The sequence below is a fragment of the Suncus etruscus genome, chromosome 19, assembly GCF_024139225.1.
Source record: "Suncus etruscus isolate mSunEtr1 chromosome 19, mSunEtr1.pri.cur, whole genome shotgun sequence".
Classification (NCBI taxonomy): Eukaryota; Metazoa; Chordata; class Mammalia; order Eulipotyphla; family Soricidae; genus Suncus; species Suncus etruscus.
Window position 1 is genome coordinate 43,683,846 of NC_064866.1, and position 16,134 is coordinate 43,699,979.

General features: G+C 61.6%; 3 protein-coding genes across 5 annotated transcripts; 1 reads left to right on the top strand and 2 right to left on the bottom strand.

Moving 5' to 3' along the window:
• Positions 1-519: 519 nt before the first annotated feature.
• On the bottom strand, positions 520-3,434 carry NAPRT (nicotinate phosphoribosyltransferase). The gene is made up of 13 exons (XM_049765580.1): positions 3,108-3,434; positions 2,901-3,028; positions 2,724-2,806; positions 2,506-2,636; positions 2,302-2,417; positions 2,006-2,202; positions 1,779-1,919; positions 1,566-1,650; positions 1,355-1,435; positions 1,151-1,253; positions 882-1,036; positions 692-799; positions 520-610 (listed from the first exon to the last, which is right to left on the bottom strand). Exons 1-13 carry the CDS (start codon positions 3,334-3,336, stop codon positions 548-550), a joined length of 1,620 nt encoding a protein of 539 aa, XP_049621537.1. The 5' UTR covers positions 3,337-3,434; the 3' UTR covers positions 520-547.
• Positions 3,435-4,154: 720 nt separating this feature from the next.
• On the bottom strand, positions 4,155-11,891 carry EEF1D (eukaryotic translation elongation factor 1 delta). Of its 3 annotated transcripts, none has more exons than XM_049765572.1 (8): positions 11,863-11,891; positions 7,014-7,137; positions 6,612-6,683; positions 5,150-5,249; positions 4,967-5,064; positions 4,579-4,791; positions 4,311-4,505; positions 4,155-4,229 (listed from the first exon to the last, which is right to left on the bottom strand). In XM_049765572.1, the coding sequence occupies exons 2-8, from the start codon at positions 7,128-7,130 to the stop codon at positions 4,191-4,193; spliced, it is 834 nt and encodes a 277-aa protein (XP_049621529.1). In that variant the 5' UTR covers positions 7,131-7,137; positions 11,863-11,891; the 3' UTR covers positions 4,155-4,190. The 3 variants fall into 3 exon arrangements, with proteins under 3 accessions (XP_049621529.1, XP_049621527.1, XP_049621528.1); XM_049765570.1 differs by lacking the exon at positions 11,863-11,891 and adding an exon at positions 7,713-8,884; XM_049765571.1 differs by lacking the exons at positions 6,612-6,683; positions 11,863-11,891 and adding an exon at positions 7,713-8,884.
• A 1,547-nt stretch (positions 11,892-13,438) lies between these two features.
• On the top strand, positions 13,439-15,092 carry TIGD5 (tigger transposable element derived 5). The gene is given in 4 exon segments (XM_049765632.1): positions 13,439-13,556; positions 13,559-13,658; positions 14,203-14,746; positions 14,967-15,092. Coding segments are annotated over 4 exon segments (888 nt in total).
• Positions 15,093-16,134: the final 1,042 nt, after the last annotated feature.

Sequence of the window (16,134 nt, forward strand, 5' to 3'; positions counted from 1 at the left end):
CAGGGAGCCGGAAGAGCCGGTTGGGCAGAATTCCTGGGCAGCGGAAGTACTCCCCACAGCAACCCCGAATCTCAGCATTCCCTCACGCCCCACTGCCGGCCTCTGTCCTGGGTGGCACTCTGGGCTCAGTGTCAGATCCGAGTGTGCCTGAAGCACTCGCTGCTGACCCTCCCGGCTGACCTACAGGAGTTGGGGGGTGGGGCCCCAGTCACAGTAACACCCAGCCTTCTCTTTCCTTTGTGGGGACGCTCGAAGGGAGATACTGACCCGGAACTGAGGGGCGGTGTCCCTGGCATAGGAATAGATCCCCAAATCTTAAACACTTCCACCTCTCATAGCTTCTGGTGGGCAGGAGTAAGATCACTCCCAAACCTTTCCTGCCCTCACCAGCTCTTCAGCCTGAGAGGAGTCCAGGCTTGTGGCCACTTTGGCCACACACAAGGGGTGTGTGTGTATATGTATGTGTGTGTCCATGCCCTGGACAGAGCCACAGGGTGAAGAAAGACAAGAGACCATGTAGAGGGGGCAGACTCATGTTCTTTTGGGCTCATACGGGGGCCTCAGAGCGCAGCCTCTCCACAAGCGTCCGCAGCTGCTCCGACAGCACCACCTGCAGGAATAGGGGTCACTGGGAGAGTGGGACAGGTACCACAGAGTCCTCGGTGCCCCCACCTGGTCCTTAGTGTCCCACCTTGTACTCTGCCGGTTGCTGCAGCCTCAGGTGCTCCGGGCGCAACTGACCCAAGCTACGCTGGGCGAAGGCGCGGGACTCAGCCAGGGGCGGGAGAGTCTCACACAACTGAGGGGAGGGAGCGAGGGCGTGAGATGCCGGTGAGGGTGAGGCTCAGGGCCTCCTGGGTGCGGGGTGTTGCACAACTCACCTGGCCCTGCTGAAAATACACCCGGAGCAGGGGCTCGACGGAGTCCGGACACACGCTGCAGGGTTGCTGGGCACCCCGGAGCCAGACCCGCAGCTCCTGGCCGGCCTGGGGAGCTGGTTCCTTGGCCAGCTGCAGCAGGTCCATCAGGGGAGCCCCTGTGTGTGTGGATGGGGTGATTTGGGTCTGAGCAGGTCATCAGGAAGTCCCTGTGTGTGTATGCAGGGGGGGACAGGGGTAAGGCAGGGCTTCAGGCTTCAGGCCGGCCTCACCGCTGGCATCCAGGAGCCGGAAAGCACTTTTGCTCCCGGGCAGTGTCTGCTTCTCAGGGTCCTCCGTCAGCTTCATTCGAGGCTGGTCAGCTACAGACACAAGCTGTGGGAGAGGAGAGGCCCTGTCAGTGAGCCCTTCTGTGTTCACCCCATCATTGAGTTCCCCACCACCACCTTCCCTGGTGCCCCCCATGCTTTTCCCACCTTGTAGACGCAGCCCAGGGAAGGTTGGCGCGGACAGGTGACCACATTTGTGCCAATCCCAATGAGATTGACTTCACTGCCCTAGGAAAGGATGGGGTTGGTTTCGCCTAGGGAGGGGTGACAGGGCCCTACTGCCTGCCCCCCTCCTGCATGACTGGTAGGACCCTAAAACCCACTGCCTGCCCTAGCCCACCAGCACTGTCCCTTCTACCTCCTGTGCCAGACGGGCCAGCTCCTTCTCATCAATGTTATTGCTGACGGCAATGAGGACCGACTCCAGCCAGGGTGCCTGGAACCTGCGGTGGGTGTCGGTATCCGCATCTCCTCAAAACCCTCCTGAGCCATGCCTGCCTGCCCCGGGGTCCTGAAGAGTCCACCACAGTCTCCCGCCCAGCACCCAGCAGGGAAGCTCCCCAGGGCTCACTGGGCTGCCAGGGTCTGGAAGACTCCGCGGATGTGCTGCGCCTGCTGCAGTAGGTCGCCGCTGTCCAGCCTTACGCCCACCGCCCGGTAGCCTAGGTCGCCCAGGGCCAGGGCCACTGCTAGGAAGTTGGGGAGGCCGCTCCTGTCGGCAAAGTCACGCATGGTGGGGCCACAGCAGGGACAGCAGTGGCAGCACTGCGGGGAAGGGAGGGTATCCCCACCTCGCACCTGCGCACGCTGTACGAGTCCAGCAGCCCCTGGAATGCCCGGGGGAAGGCCAGAGCGTAGGCCACGAAAGCTGCCCGCTCCCCCTTATGTGGCTCCTGCACTCCCAGGCCCAGCTGGGCACACACACGCTCCAGCCACATGTCCACGCGTGAGGCCAGGTCCACCTTGGGGCCGGGGCCAGAGGCCGGAGTCAGTATCTACTGGGAAGAGGCATGGTGAGGTGGGGTACACCCTTCCTTCGGGGACCCCTGCCCAACAGGCCTCATGCCTGACCCAGGTATCTGTGGGCTACTGACCGGGTCTGGGGGCACCTCAGCGCCTGAGAAGGAAGTGACGAAGGAATGTGCCAGCGTCCCAGCCACGGGCACACCCCTCAGCTGCCCGGCCAGCACGTTGCTGGTACCATCGAAGCCTGGCCAAAACATGAAGGGGGGGAATTAGGGGGGTCTGGGGACCAGGGTGGCCCTGTCCAGACTCACCTGTGCCCCCGACAGACTTACCTCCCAGGTAGCTGTACGTGGAGGCGGTCAGGCCTCCGTCGGGCCCCTGCGCACGCCTTAGTCCCATCTCCAGCAGCCGCTTTTGGGGTCCCGCGATCAGGCGCAGTCTCGCCGCGTTGGTGGCAATAAGGCTGTGGGGTGGAGTTCGGGATGAGGCCCAGAAAGCCGTGCCCGGCCCCTTCCCGTCCCTGTTCCCAATCCCTGTCCCCTGGTCATACCTGGCATAGCTGAGCAGTGACAGCAGAGGCGTCTCCAGCAGTTGGGCCACCAGCAGCGGGCCAGATACCTGCAGCAGCGGCACCTGCGGGTGCAGGAGGGTCACTCGGTGCCCGTCGGTGCCAGGCAGCATCGGCAGGCCCGGCCCAGTACCCGCCTCGCCCGCCACTGCCACTCACGCCCGGGAAGGCGATCGAGCCCTCGGGGAGTGCACGCACGGTCACCCCGGAGCAGTCAACGGTGCGGAGATGCTCGAAGAAAGCGGGGTCCGTGTCCGGGGGCAGCACTGAGGCCAGGTACTGCACGTCTAGGGGTGGAATCCAGGCTGAGCACGCGTGGAGGCCCCGGGAACCCAGCAGCCCCCTGGCCCAGGCCCCCCTGGGCACCTGCATCCCGCAGGCGAAAGGCTTGCAGAAAGCGCACACAGTCCCGCAGGCCGGCGGCCAGGACGAAGGCGCCTCCGAACGGGCTGCTGCGGAAGAAGAGCTCGAACACGGCCGGCTCCCGAGCGCGCCCCGCCTTCCAGTAGCCCAGGGCCATGGTCACTTGGTACAGGTCAGTGAGCAGAGGCCGAGCGGCCGCCAAGCCCTCGGGGTCCTGCTCCTCGGACGCCATCGCCCCAGCTCCACTGGCCTGGCCCGGCCTGGCCCAGGGCCCTCCCGCGTGACACCCGGCGGCACCGCCCTTCCCCGTCCCTGAACCTGGGTCCCAGGCCCGCCGTTCTCTCCGCCTCCCAGCTCTGCCCAGCTAGGCCCTGGGCGGCCCCTTGGCGGTTCAAGTTTCCAGGAAGGCGATCAGAGGAGAAAGGGAAAAGGGCCCTGCCCTGTGCCCGTGGGCATGCCCGTCACCTTTGCCCTGCCACACCTAGCCCAGGTGCTGGGCCCTGCTCCCTGCCAGCACTGGCCCGCTCTCAGCAGGCTTGCATAGTGGGCTTGTTCCCTGAGCTCTGAGACAAGCACCGGTGGCCGCAGGTAGGGAAATAACGGTTGGGGGGTGTTCCCGGAAGGGGCAGGAGGCGGGAAGCTCGCGTGTTGCCCTGGCAGTAGGGCCCTTGGGTCAGCTCTCGGTAGTGGCACGGGGATAGGGGGCCCCAGGGACAGGGAGTCCCACAGGCACCGCCCATAGTGGGGAGAGAATACATTGCAGAGACACAGGGTCTGACAGGACTTGGGGGAGCAGCAGCAGCTGCCCCAAAGCCAGGGAACACCCCCAAAGCAGGTGCCTGGAAGTTCCTTCCAGAAAAGGAGTTCAGGAGTAGAGTCTGGGAGGAGTCCGAGATGGAACCTTTCCTGCCCCACCCACTCCCTGAGCCCAGGAATGCCTAGACAAGTCAGTGGACCCTTATATGTCCTGGCGCCCCCCTCCCCACCTTTAGAGCCCCCTCCCACCCTCCCTCCTTCCCAGCCCAGGAGCCCACAAGACAGGAGTCAGGGTGCGAGAAAGTGTCTTTATTAAGGCAGGAAGGAGGCTCAGATCTTGTTGAAGGCCGCAATGTCCACACTTTGCACCTGGAGAAAGAAGGCAGGTCACAGGGTGCAGCCGCTCCCCACCCCAGCCCACCGCCCGCTCCGGGCCTTCCGTCCACTCACATGATCCTCAAACTTGGTGATTTCCTCCTCCAGCAGGTCTGTGCCCACCTTGTCATCCTCTACCACACACTGGATCTGAAGCTTGCGGATGCCGTAGCCCACGGGCACCAGCTTGGAGCCCCCCCAAGTCAGCCCATCCAGCTGCACGGAGCGCACGCAGGCCTCCAGCTGTGCCATGTCCGTCTCATCGTCCCACTGTGGGAGCGGGCAGCAGGTCAGAGGGGGCCGGGCGCCTCCTCCCTCCCCTCTCCACCTATCCCACACTCACAGGCTTCACATCCAGGAGGATGGACGACTTGGCCACCAGCGCGGGCTTCTTGGCCTTCTTCTCGGCGTACTGCCGCAGCCGCTCCTCCCGCAGCCGCGCTGCCTCCTTGTCCTCCTCCTCGTCGCTGCCAAACAGGTCCAGGTCATTGTCGTCACCCTCTGCGGCGGCTGCTTTCTGGACGGGGGCTTGCACTTGGCGCATGGGGGACACATGCTGCGTGGGGAGGGAGAGGAGGGCAGTGAGGGCCGAGAGGGCAGGCAGGAGGGCGACGGAGAGGAAAAGGAGGGCAGCGAGGAAGAAGGAAGTAGGGCAGCGAGGACAGGGAGGAGGACGGCAGGTAAAAGGGCAGTGAGGACGCCCTCAGTGGGGCCCTGGGGGGCAGGCACACCTGGGTCTGCGGGGTGGCCCGGTGGGCCGGTGAGCTCTTCTCCAGGGCGCTCAGCCGGGCCTCCAGTTTGGAGAGGGCCTGCTGCAGGCCTTGCACCACTGCAGGGGGACAGGGGAAGGTCAGCAAGGGACAGGCACAGGCGTGGGGCATGGGATGTGGGGTTTCCCCGCCAGCCAGGCTCACCGCCTCGCAAGCCCTGGTTCTCCAGCTCCAGGCTGGCTATGCGCAGCACCAACTCGCTGTGGTCTCCACCTGGCCCACTGGAGGTGCCCATACCAGAACCCTGCAAGACAGGGGACATGAGGGGGGCTGGCATGTACCAGGAAGGGAGCCTTTCACAGAAAGCTGAGATGACAGCCAGCTCATCCCCACTCTTAGCCAAGCATAAAGCAGGGTGTCTGGCTACCCCCACAGGGCCCTGGCATACATTACAGAGCTGCCAACCAGACAGGACCAACAAAGGACGTAGTCCTGGAGGCAGCCCAGCTTGGGGCTTCAGTGGAGCTGGACAGCACTGCCCAGGAGCTGGGAGGGGGAAGCCACTGGGCGGCTGGTAGGTGTGGGCAGGGACCTAGTAACCACCTTTGTGCACTGTGCCCAGAGTAGGATGCACCTCTGAAGGAGCCTCAGCCCCTTCCTATGGACCCTATGCCAAGCTAACATTCAGGCCCAGACAGGCACACTACACTGCCCAGGATCTAGGGCACCTCTGAAAGGGGGCTAATGCAGCTGAGACCCAATCTCGTCAGAAGGGCGTGGGAGGCCCCAGGGCTCCTGTCCAGCTGTGTCCCATTCTCTAGAGCTCAGGCCCCCATGACTGTCTTTATTCCCCTTGCCTTAGCCTAGCCACAGCCCTGCTGGGTGACCAGGACTGGCATGGGACGTAGACTGTGGGACAGCAGAGGGCTGCCCAGCACAACCCACAGACACCAGCCTTTACTTGTAAAGTCCAGCTGCAGGGCCCTGGTGCAGGGGGTGGATGGGCCTCTGCTCCCCAGACAGCAGGAAAGGCCTATGCTTGGGGGCAGTGGTGCCTGGGACTGGTGATACGGGAAGAACTCCAAAGTCCTGGTGCAAACCAAGCCAGCCTGCCTGAGCGTACGTCCTCTGAAAGGTCAGCTGGGCACTACTCAGCCAGGCCAGAAAGACCAGGTCCAAAGGGCAGGAACCAGCTGATAAATCTCAGCAGCCAATGAGCTCCGGAGGAGAGCAGGGCGGGAGATGGGGTCAAATGATGAGGCAGAGGGTTGGGCCAGGAGGGGGCAGGGAGAAGGGCTGAGGGCTGAGGGCTGGAGCCGGGAGAGAGAGAGAGCCAGGCCAAATGAGCAGATAAGGTGGCCAGAAGGTCCCTGAGCAGAGCTGGGAGGATGAGTGTAAGGAAGGAAAGCACTGCCTTGCCTACCCTCTCTGTCTTAAGGAGGGGGTCCTGTCTGGGGGTGGCCATGGCAGAACTAGACGTCCCCTGTCAAGCATCCCGAGCACTCAGGGGGCTGGGGGCAGGCAGAGGCTCAGCAGGAGGAAAGGAGACAGGCTTCACTGCAGGGTGGGGTGGGGCTGGATGTCTTCAGGTACCACACAGCCCAGACAGTGCCAGGGGATCCAAGGGAGCCCACACGTGAAGGCAGCAGCACCACCAGGTACTCACTCCAGCCAGGGATTTCTGGATGTTCTCTCTGGCCCGGGCAATGTCACGGAGGATGAGGCTGGCGCCGTTCTCCTGCGGACAGGGCAGAAAGAACCAACATTCCAGCATTAAAAATTTTAATTTAAAAAAAAGGGGGGAGGGCGGAGCAACAGCACAGCAGGAAGGGTGTTCGCCTTTATTGCGGCTGACCCAGGTTTGTTTGATCCTCGGCATCCCATATGGTCCCCTGAGCCTACCAAGGGCGGTTTCTGAGCGTCACCAGGTATGGCCCCAAAACAAAAAACAAAAACAAGGTAAAAATAAAGTAAAAATAATCAACAAGTGAAAAGTGCCTTGCTGTGGGGAGCAGAGCAGAAGCCAGCAAGGAGAAGCGGAATCCTGGCTGCCCACCAAGGCCCCCACCTGGTGCGAGGAGCCGCCGGCTGGCCCATTCATCTGCTCGTAGAATTTCTTCTCTGCATCGTCGAACTTGAACTTGTCGAACCAAATCTTCTCGTGCATGAGGAAGTTGGTGGCCATTTTCCTGCTGGAAGATTGAGGGGGGCAGACTGAGGCATGACTGGGCCCCTACTGGCCCCCCGTGGGAGTAGCAGCTGGCCCTGGCACTCAGGGCAGAAGGGATGAGAAGGGCAGGCCCCGGCAGCCCCATGCCAGCTGCAAAACTACGCCAGGTCAGGTTCAGGCCAGGAGAGGCTGGTGGCCTCAACACCCTGCATAGTCAAATCCATCACTAGCCACTTGGGAGTGCTCGGGCATATATGTCCGGAGACTCCCACTCCACCCACCCCACCTCTGGCCCCAGTGATGGCGCAGCCAGGCTCCTGAGAACGTTCTCAGATCTATGTCCGGATCCGAGGGCATCATACTGGGAGCAAGAGCTGTCCGAAGTCAGTGGACACTTTTAGGGTCCAAGGGCCCAAAGATGCTGAGGCTTCTGGTGTGCCATAGCACGTTCACCTCAGCCCCAGGTGGTGGGGAGGAGCCGGAGGGCCCGGTCAACGCTCCTCCCCACCACCTGGGGCTAACCCTGGAGACCAAGCTGCCCTCTGCCTTGTGTACAGCGGGCCCAAGAACCTCAGGGTCCCGAGTCATTAGTCCTACTTGGGTCTCAGGCTGGATGTGGTCGGGCCAACCCGAGGAGCGGGGCGATGAGCCATAGCCTCCAGGCGCCAGGCCATGCGTAGGGCCTCAGCGGCGTGGTGGCGGCACTCAGCGGAGTCATAGGCAGACTTGCTCAGCCAGGGGCCCTCTGCGTCCTTGTGCAGGAGGTACCAGTGTGGCAGGGCCGGGGACGTCTCCCCCTCCGGCCTCCGAGGCCCAGCCCGCTTGCTTCCTGGGCCGTTGCGGGCCCGGCGGTCTCTGCGGCCCCGCCTGGCGCCACTGTCGGCCTGGCTGGCCCGCTCCTGCAGACGCACCTTCCCAGGGGGGTGGCCGTCGAACAGGGCCTCGTAGAAACCCCTCTCGGCAGCATCATAGCGCGGCTTGTCCAGCCACACCTCCCGCACCAGCGCCTGCAAACTCCCCAAGGGGGGCTGCCCGTTGGCTGGAGGGCTGGGCAGGCGGGGGACGGGGACGTCCTGATCGGGGGCAGCGACCCTCTGGGGGATGTCAAGAGACCCCTGCTGGCTGCTCCTCTCGGTGGCAGTGGACAGCAGCAGCAGGGACTGTGACCACTCCATGAAGGCCCGTTCGGCCTGGTCGAAGACCGGTTTGTTCACCCAGATGCCCCAGGCCATGTGGTGACAAGCCACCAGGACACCGTGGGCGCAGGGGCCCAGCGGGGCTAGGATCTGCGGCCGGGCAACCTGGGCAGCCGCATCTGCCAACCTCTGGAGATAGCAGCTCTCAGCCTGGTCAAAAAGGGGTTTGTCGAGCCAGACGTGGTCGGCTGAGAGGCCCACAAGGGCCAGGTCCGCGGAGCATGGCCCTCCCCTGGGGGACCGCTTCCTTTTCTTCTGGGATGGCTTCTTCCCCGGGCGGCCCCTGCCCGGCTCAGTGTGACCGCTCTCCAGGGCCTCCCTGGCAGCATCCTTCGTGTCCTCAGGGCCAGGCCCGTTTAGAGCTGGGGCCTCACTCGGGGGCTGTAGGGGGGCGGTGGCTTGCGTGGCCTCCCCATGGGTCTGTGTGTCCTCCCCGCTGCTCTCCGGGGCACGGGGGGCCTTCCCGCTCCTCATCTTCAGCGCAGCGTGAAAAGCAAGCACAGGGTGGTAGTTGCAGCGGGCAGATCCCACATGGCAATCCAGGACCCCCAGACCCCCCAGCATACTGCGGGGACCCAGGACACAGCCATGGGGGTGCCACTAGGATGCCACATGCAAAAGGTATGAACCAAGCAGAAGGAAGCAAGTGTCATGGGAGTGGGTCTCAGGCCCTAGGCCCCGCTCACTGCTGCAGAAGGGCATAGGACAGCACCCCCTAGAAAGCCCCCGCATCACCCCATGTCTTGCTGAAAATGCCGCTCACTGGAGCAGCAGCACCAGCCAGGTGTCCTGCCAAACTGAAGGGGCAGAGGACATGTCCTGCTCCAGGAAGTTCCTCCCCACTGGGGTGAAGGTATGGTCTCTGGGGTCAGCCTGAGTCTGGGGTTGCCTCCAGCGAGTGTGGTCCCAGTCAGGAAGAGACTAGAGCCCACTAGGCGGGAGGCGAGGCATCACACTGTACTCTGACACAGGGTGCCCAAGGGACCAACAAGCCTGAAGGACCAGCTCCTGGGGCCTCCCTCTGCCCACCTTGCAAAGGGGCAGCCTGATGGACACATGCTCCTGGCCTGCCTCAGGCTCGGCCCCTGGGGAACATGGTGGGGTGGGGATGGGGATCACGCATGTGCAGGGCTGGGATGGAGCCCAGGATCCCCAGGCTGGCCCTTGCCTTCCCCTACAGGACAGCGGTGGCACTCACCAAGGCCAGGCAGCTGCCAGCTAGGCAGTGGGGTTGAGAACATGCACCCAGGAGGCCTCGGCATTGTGACATCACCCACTGTGTCTGAGGGGACAGCACAGGGAGCCCTCAAAGCAGCCAGACAAGAGCAGGCGTCTTGCCAGCCTGGGGCTCTTGTATCTGACAGCCCACATCAGGTGGGTCTGAGTGGAGCGGCCCCCACCCCCGTGGGGCGCAGGCACCCTGATACTCACTTCAATTTTAGTGTCCTAGGAGAGCATAAAGAGAAAGCAGCGAGTTAGAGGTGGCGGCCCGCGGCCCCAGCAGGAGGGATCCCCTTTTGGAAGCAGCCAGCAAGATGGACAGGCGAATCCGGCCAAGGTGAAGGATGCACAGCACCAGCCACCCCGGGACACTGCTTGGGCCTCACTCTAAATGAAGTTCTCTAGAGGCCTCGGCCGGCGCAGGAGCACCGATCACCTGAGTCCCCTCCCTAAGCGTGCTTCAACTCAGAGGGCTTGGGGACAGAAGGAGCAGAGCAGGGCAGCATCGACAGCAGGGGTTCCTGGGTGAGAAGTCAAGGCCTCTGCTAGTGAGGGACCAGCTGAGAGCCCATCCTCTCCTCACCCCTGCTGGCTTGACATACCTACAAGGGGCCGGAGAGATAGCGGCCAACCCAGGAACGACTTTGGTTTGAATCCTGGCATCCCATATGGTCCCCTGAGCCTGCCAGGGGCGATTTCTGAGCACAGAGCCAGTAGTGACCCCTGTGTATTGCCGGGTGTGAATTCCCCCCCCCAAAAAAAAGACATGCCTACAAAGGGTCCTGAAGCCCAAGAGCCTGTGCTCCTAGAAGGGCTTCCTGGGGACCCACAACTGTCCCGTTGGGGGAGATGAATAGGTAGTGTGTGAATGTGTCAGACAGACCCAGTCAGCCCGGCTAGTCTGTTCCAGTGGGCACGAGGCCTCTCCTGGGGCATCAGGGCACACTGAAGTGCTCAGGTGAGGAGGGGATGCAGCCAGCAGCCTTGGCCCTTAGGGCAGGATTTCAGTGCCTGGCACAGTGCCCGCCACTATGTCCAGATGCTGCTTCTCTGAGACACTCAGAAAGGCCGCGGTAGAGCCTGGACATCGATGTAACTCGGCACTGCTGATGGCACAGGACCAAGCCACGCTTTGTCCGTCCGTCTCTTCCATGCGGTAGGCACACACAAGGTAGTCTTATCAATCTCTGGAAAATGTTATTATCATTATTATTTTGGTTTTTGGGTCACACCCGGCAGCGCTCAGGGGGTTCTTGCTGGCTCTCCGCTCAGAAACCACTTCTGGCAGGCTCAAAGGGGGGGGGGGGCGAGGGAAACCCCTATGGGATGCCATATGGGACTCGAGTTACCGTCCATAATTCTGCACGCAAGGCAACTATTTGCCCTTCCTCTGTGCAATCTCTCCGACCCGAGATCTGTATTTTATCATCAATTATTTTTGAGGGGGTTTGGGTCACACCTGGTGGCACCCAGGGGTTCCTAGTCCTGGCTCTATGCTCAGCAATCAGTCCTGGCAGGCTCAAGGGGGGGGGGAAACCCTATGGGATTCAAACCACCGTCCAGAATTCTGCATGCAAGGCAACTATTTGCCCTTCCTCCGTGCAATCTCTCCGACCCGAGATCTGTATTTTATCATCAAATTTGGGGGGGGGGGGTTGGGTCACACCTGGCGGCACCCAGGGGTTCCTAGTCCTGGCTCTATGCTCAGCAATCAATCCTGGCAGGCTCAAGAGGGGGAAACCCTATGGAATTCTAACCACCGTCCAGACTTCTGCATGCAAGAGAACTATTTGCCCTTCCTCCGTGCAATCTCTCCGACCCGAGATCTGTATTTTTTATCATCAATTTTTTTTTGAGGGGGTTTGGGTCACACCTGGCAGGCTCAAGGGGGGGGGGGGAACCCTATGGGATTCGAACCACCGTCCAGAACTCTGCATGCAAGGCAAACATTTGCCTTGCCTCCAATGCTACCTCTCCAGGCCCTGAAAAAATGTCATTTTCCAGGAATCTCGGTGCAAATTTCGTTTTCTCCGATCCTGGGCGTGCGGGGTGGGAGCCAAGCGCCCCGCCTCGCTCCCTGTCTCCATGCAACCCCACTTTTCCCGAGGATCTCCGTCCCGATCGTGACAGGCAGCATCCCTCGGGGTGCCCCGAACCCGAGCACCCAGAGCTTCAGGGACTCTGACAGCGCCGCACACGTGCCGGGGAAGGCCTGGCAGGGCGGCCTGGCCCCGAGAGAAACCCGTGCACCCCGGCTTCTCAGAACCGGGATCCCGGCCCGCGTGGAGGCCGCGTGGGGGGGCGGGAAGGAAGGCCTGCGCGGTACTCACACGCTGCGAGGACCGCGCAGGAGACGGACGAGGAACGGTCCGGCAGGGCGGGCGGGCAGCGCCAATGGAGACCCGGGGAGGCCGCGCGGCGCTGATAAAGCCTCGGACTCTTCCACGCGCAGAGCCCGGGGGGGATATTGCTTCCGCTAGGCGTCTCCACCCGGGCTCCCGGCTGGGCTCCCCGGCCCAGCTGGCGTCCGCGGACCCCGCGTTCCCCCGCAGTGGACTCGTCCGGCTGGCTTCCGGGGCGGGGCCTCTCGAGGTCGGGGAAGGCGACGCGGACGGGACTTCCGGGAGCGGGGCGCATGCGCGGCAGCTCGGAGCCGCTCGGCAGGGGCGAGGCTGAGAGGGGAACTTCCGCGCGCTTAGAGGCGGGGTCTAGAGGGCTGATTAGCATAGGGGATGCGGCGGGGCGTGGCCTCTAGAGGTGACGAGCCAATCAGTGCGGGGGAGAGCGGCGAGAGGCGGGGTCTGGAGCGCAGGGGAGGGACCTAGACGACCGATTAGCATAGAGGATGCAAAGCCAGAGGCGGCGCTGAGGGGCCGAAGAAGCGAAGCTAGGGGGTGGGGCTAACTGAGGGGCGGGGCTCACGGTGACGAGCCAATCAGTGCGAGGGAGAGCGGCGAGAGGCGGGGTCTAGGAGCGGTGTGGGGCCTAGCTGGGGAGGGGCGGGCCCGTGACGCAGGTGGGGGCGTGGCCTAAAGTGCCGGCTAGGCGGCGACGCACAGCTGGGGGCGTGGCCTCTAGAATCTAGAAGTCAGAGCAGGTGCAACCTGAAGCCTCTGCTGCCACCGCCACCACCTCCAGGCCCCGATCCTGGCTTCCCACTGCTGCCGCAAGGCTGGTTCTTCCGAGGGCTCGTCCCCGGCGCCCGTGCCTGCCTGCAGCAGAGGGCCTTGCTGCTGCTGGCCCCCACCCATCTTGCCCAGGACCTTGCCCCAGACGCCTGCCCTGCAGGTGTGGGGTTCTGCGCCAGGCCTCCGACCAGGCCCATGCAAGGGTGCAAGGGTGGGGAAGGGTCTCTTCCAGCCCGAGGCCTCCAGGCTGGACTTGGAAAGAGAGGGAAGGCTGTGAGCCACAGACCACTCCCAGGGAAGCATTGTCAGAACAATGGACTTCGTTGATTGAAGATAGGGACCAGGCTTTCAAGGGTAAACTTTAGGCGGGAAGCAGAATGTGGGGAATACAGTGCAGGCATTACAGAAACACGATGGTATGCAGAGACAAGAGTCACAAGGTCCATGGCATCATTGACTTGGATGGCATGCAGAGATAACATAGCAATGCCCATGGCATCATTCAATCAGGAAGCATGCAAAGGTGACAGTTGCAATGCTTGTGGCATCATTCAATCAGGAAGTATGCAAAGATAGCAAGCAATGCCCTCGGCATCATTAAATCAGGAAGCATGTAAAGATAGCATTTATGCCTGGGCACTATCAGCCTAGACAGGTTGTTTGACCTGGATGACTTTCTCCTGCACTCATATCAGCAGGGACACAAGTCTCTAAACAGACTTCCTTTTATATCCAAGGCCAGCTTGCAGAAACCTCATTTCCCGGCCTCTCTCCCCACATGCATGAGGGTGAAGACACGCATAGGCAGTGTCAACCAGAGCCCCTGGGCTCCCCTGATGAGCTGCAGACACCCCATGGGGCAGTGCGCATGCTGTTTCTGTGCAAGGGCAGTGGCCGCAATTCCTCCCCGAGCCCCTCAAGCCAGGCGTGGTGGCCACCTTCAAGCAGCTGGACAAACGGGAGCTGCTGTGCCTGGCTGGGTCCCGTGCCAGGGGCTCGTCGTCGTCGTCATCGCTGGACTTCATATTTGTGGGTGTACCTATTTAAGACCCTAGACCCACCCTTTTCTGGGAGGGGTCTTGGGAACCGGATAGTAGGTGTAACCTTACCTGCTAGACCCTCCCATTCCTGGGAGGGGTCTGGGAAATGTTATTTAAGGCTTGGACCAAGGGAATTCGGGCCTTTTTGGCTTTTTGCCCTTTTTGGCTTTTTGCCCTTTTGGCTCTTTGCCCGTTCTGCGCTGCTGGGCGCTCTGGCTTTTGGGTTTCTGTGTTCTGGTCTTTGACCAGCATGGAGCCCAAAGGGAAGATGGCTGAAAGGAGTTTAGATGCAGGGCCAAGAATAACTAGTGCTTAAAAGGTTATGAGATAGGCCACACACATGTGGTGAATAGGGCATGAATAAAGTTAATGCTTCCTGAAGCCTGCATGTGAGTGAGTCTTGATTACGCCGATTACCTGGGCCTGAAATCCGCCAGCAGAATGGGGATAAAGCCACGTGGCTGGGGCCTAAGCACAAAGGCCTCCATCCATCGCCATCCAGCCCCATCGTTAATTATTTCATGCTACACATATTGAAGGACATGCTCTCCCTGACTGGCCTCTCCTGGGACCTGATACAGGCTGGCTGCATCGAGCGCTGCTGGCTGCTGGGCCTGTACACTGCTTTTGAGCCTCAGCTGGTCCAGGAGGGTGGTGGGCAGCTGGCCAGCCAGCCAGAGGCGGTGATGGAGCACGGCAAGATGCTCATTGATCTCACACGTCTCGAAGCCTCGGCTTACAAGCGACTGGAGCCCAAGGAGGTGGCAGAATGGCTGCACCTATACAACGACGTGGGCCCAGGCCGCCCAGTGCTGGCCACTGCCCCGGAGTTTGGGGTGGAGAAGGATGCACCTGATTGAAGAAGGGCACATGTGCCTTTGCCCATGGCTGGTGAGGCCATGCAGGGTCTGAGGACAGTGCTGCAATGCCTGGAGAGCCAGGACCCCTGGACGGTGGGGCCCCTGGAACTGGTCCAGCTCCACTCTCTCATCAGCGTGGCCCAAAGGATGGAGGCATCACACCTACCCCCACGGGCTCTGCCCAGGGTGAATGATCCTACCAATCTTGCTGCACTCGGAGAGGACATGTGGGTCTCTCCATCTCTGCCTCACCTCCCCCAGTGACCCAGGACACAGGTCAGGAATTTCCCCATCCTGACTTGGGTCACTAAAGGATCATTGTGCCCCACTGGCTCTCAGCCCTCGAGGGGCTACTCCCAGGGGCCTGGGACCCTCTGCACTGCCTATTCTAGTTTTCCCTCCCCAGGGGCATGACATGGCTAAGGCCTTCGTCTTGGTGCTGTGTGGCTGTCTTATGGGCGAGACTCGTCTGGCTTTAGCCTCTGTTGTGTTGAATCTGTTGTATCGAGGGACGCTGGTCTCAGGCTCCTGAGCTGTGGGGGACAATGGAGGTGCAGGTGGCAATTAAATGTAGGAGCACTTTCACTGAAGCAGCACCGAGCACTGGTGCTTCCCTGGGCATGAGCTTCTAGGGACCCTACTGGCCAGCACCTTCCTTCTCCGGGTAGGCCCAGCACTGACTGCAGTACAGGGTGACCCACAGTGCCTTCTTGCCCCCAAGGTCCTGCTATAGATGCTAAGAAGCTGCTTCTCCTCATAGTATGGTCTCATGTCCACCTCCAGATCCAGAAATGTGGTGCCAGAGCCCCCATCTCCCCTTGGGCAGAGACAGGGGCTTGCCAGTCCCTGGGACCTGGTGGACCCAGACTGGCAGGTAGAGCTGAGGAGGGAGCCCAGAGAGGTGAGGCTACTTGGGGGTGCTGGCATTTTGCCCCACCCCACCCCACTCCACTGTCTTGCGCAGGGGTCTTAAACTCAATTTACCTGGGGGCCGCAGGAGGCAAAGTCAGTAGTAAGCCTTGAACATTGGGGGGTGTGACCCAAACAACTAAAACAAAACAAAACAAAACAAAAATGTTCTCTAGGGCAGGGCCACAAAATGTTGTACGGAGGGCCGTGAGTTTGAGACCCCTTGTCTAGCTGATTGCGCCTTCCCCTGCAGACTAGGAGAGGAAAGAGGTCTGTGGTACCCTCTCTGCAGCCTCTGGCCTTCCAGACCAGGAGCTCCCCCACCCCCCTGGACAGTATATCCTCTTCTCAGGATAGCGGGGCCTCACTGGGCTTTTTCCCATGTGATATCATAGGGCAGCCTGACTAAGGGCTTCCTCCAGAGCCCAAGAGTTGGCACACTCTAAGAGTTGGCTTAGTGTCTCCAGTGGGCATCTCCCCTATGTGACCCGCTGGGCCAGTCAAGGGTAACCTGCATAGGGCGGGCTTTACCCTTGATCACAAACTCCTGTCAGCGTTGGGGACCCCCAGCATGCCCCCACACTGCAGGCCACTGAGGGTCACAAATGCGTGGAGTCCTGCCAGGGGAAGCTTGATGCTCTGCTCACACTCCACATCTGTCCCCC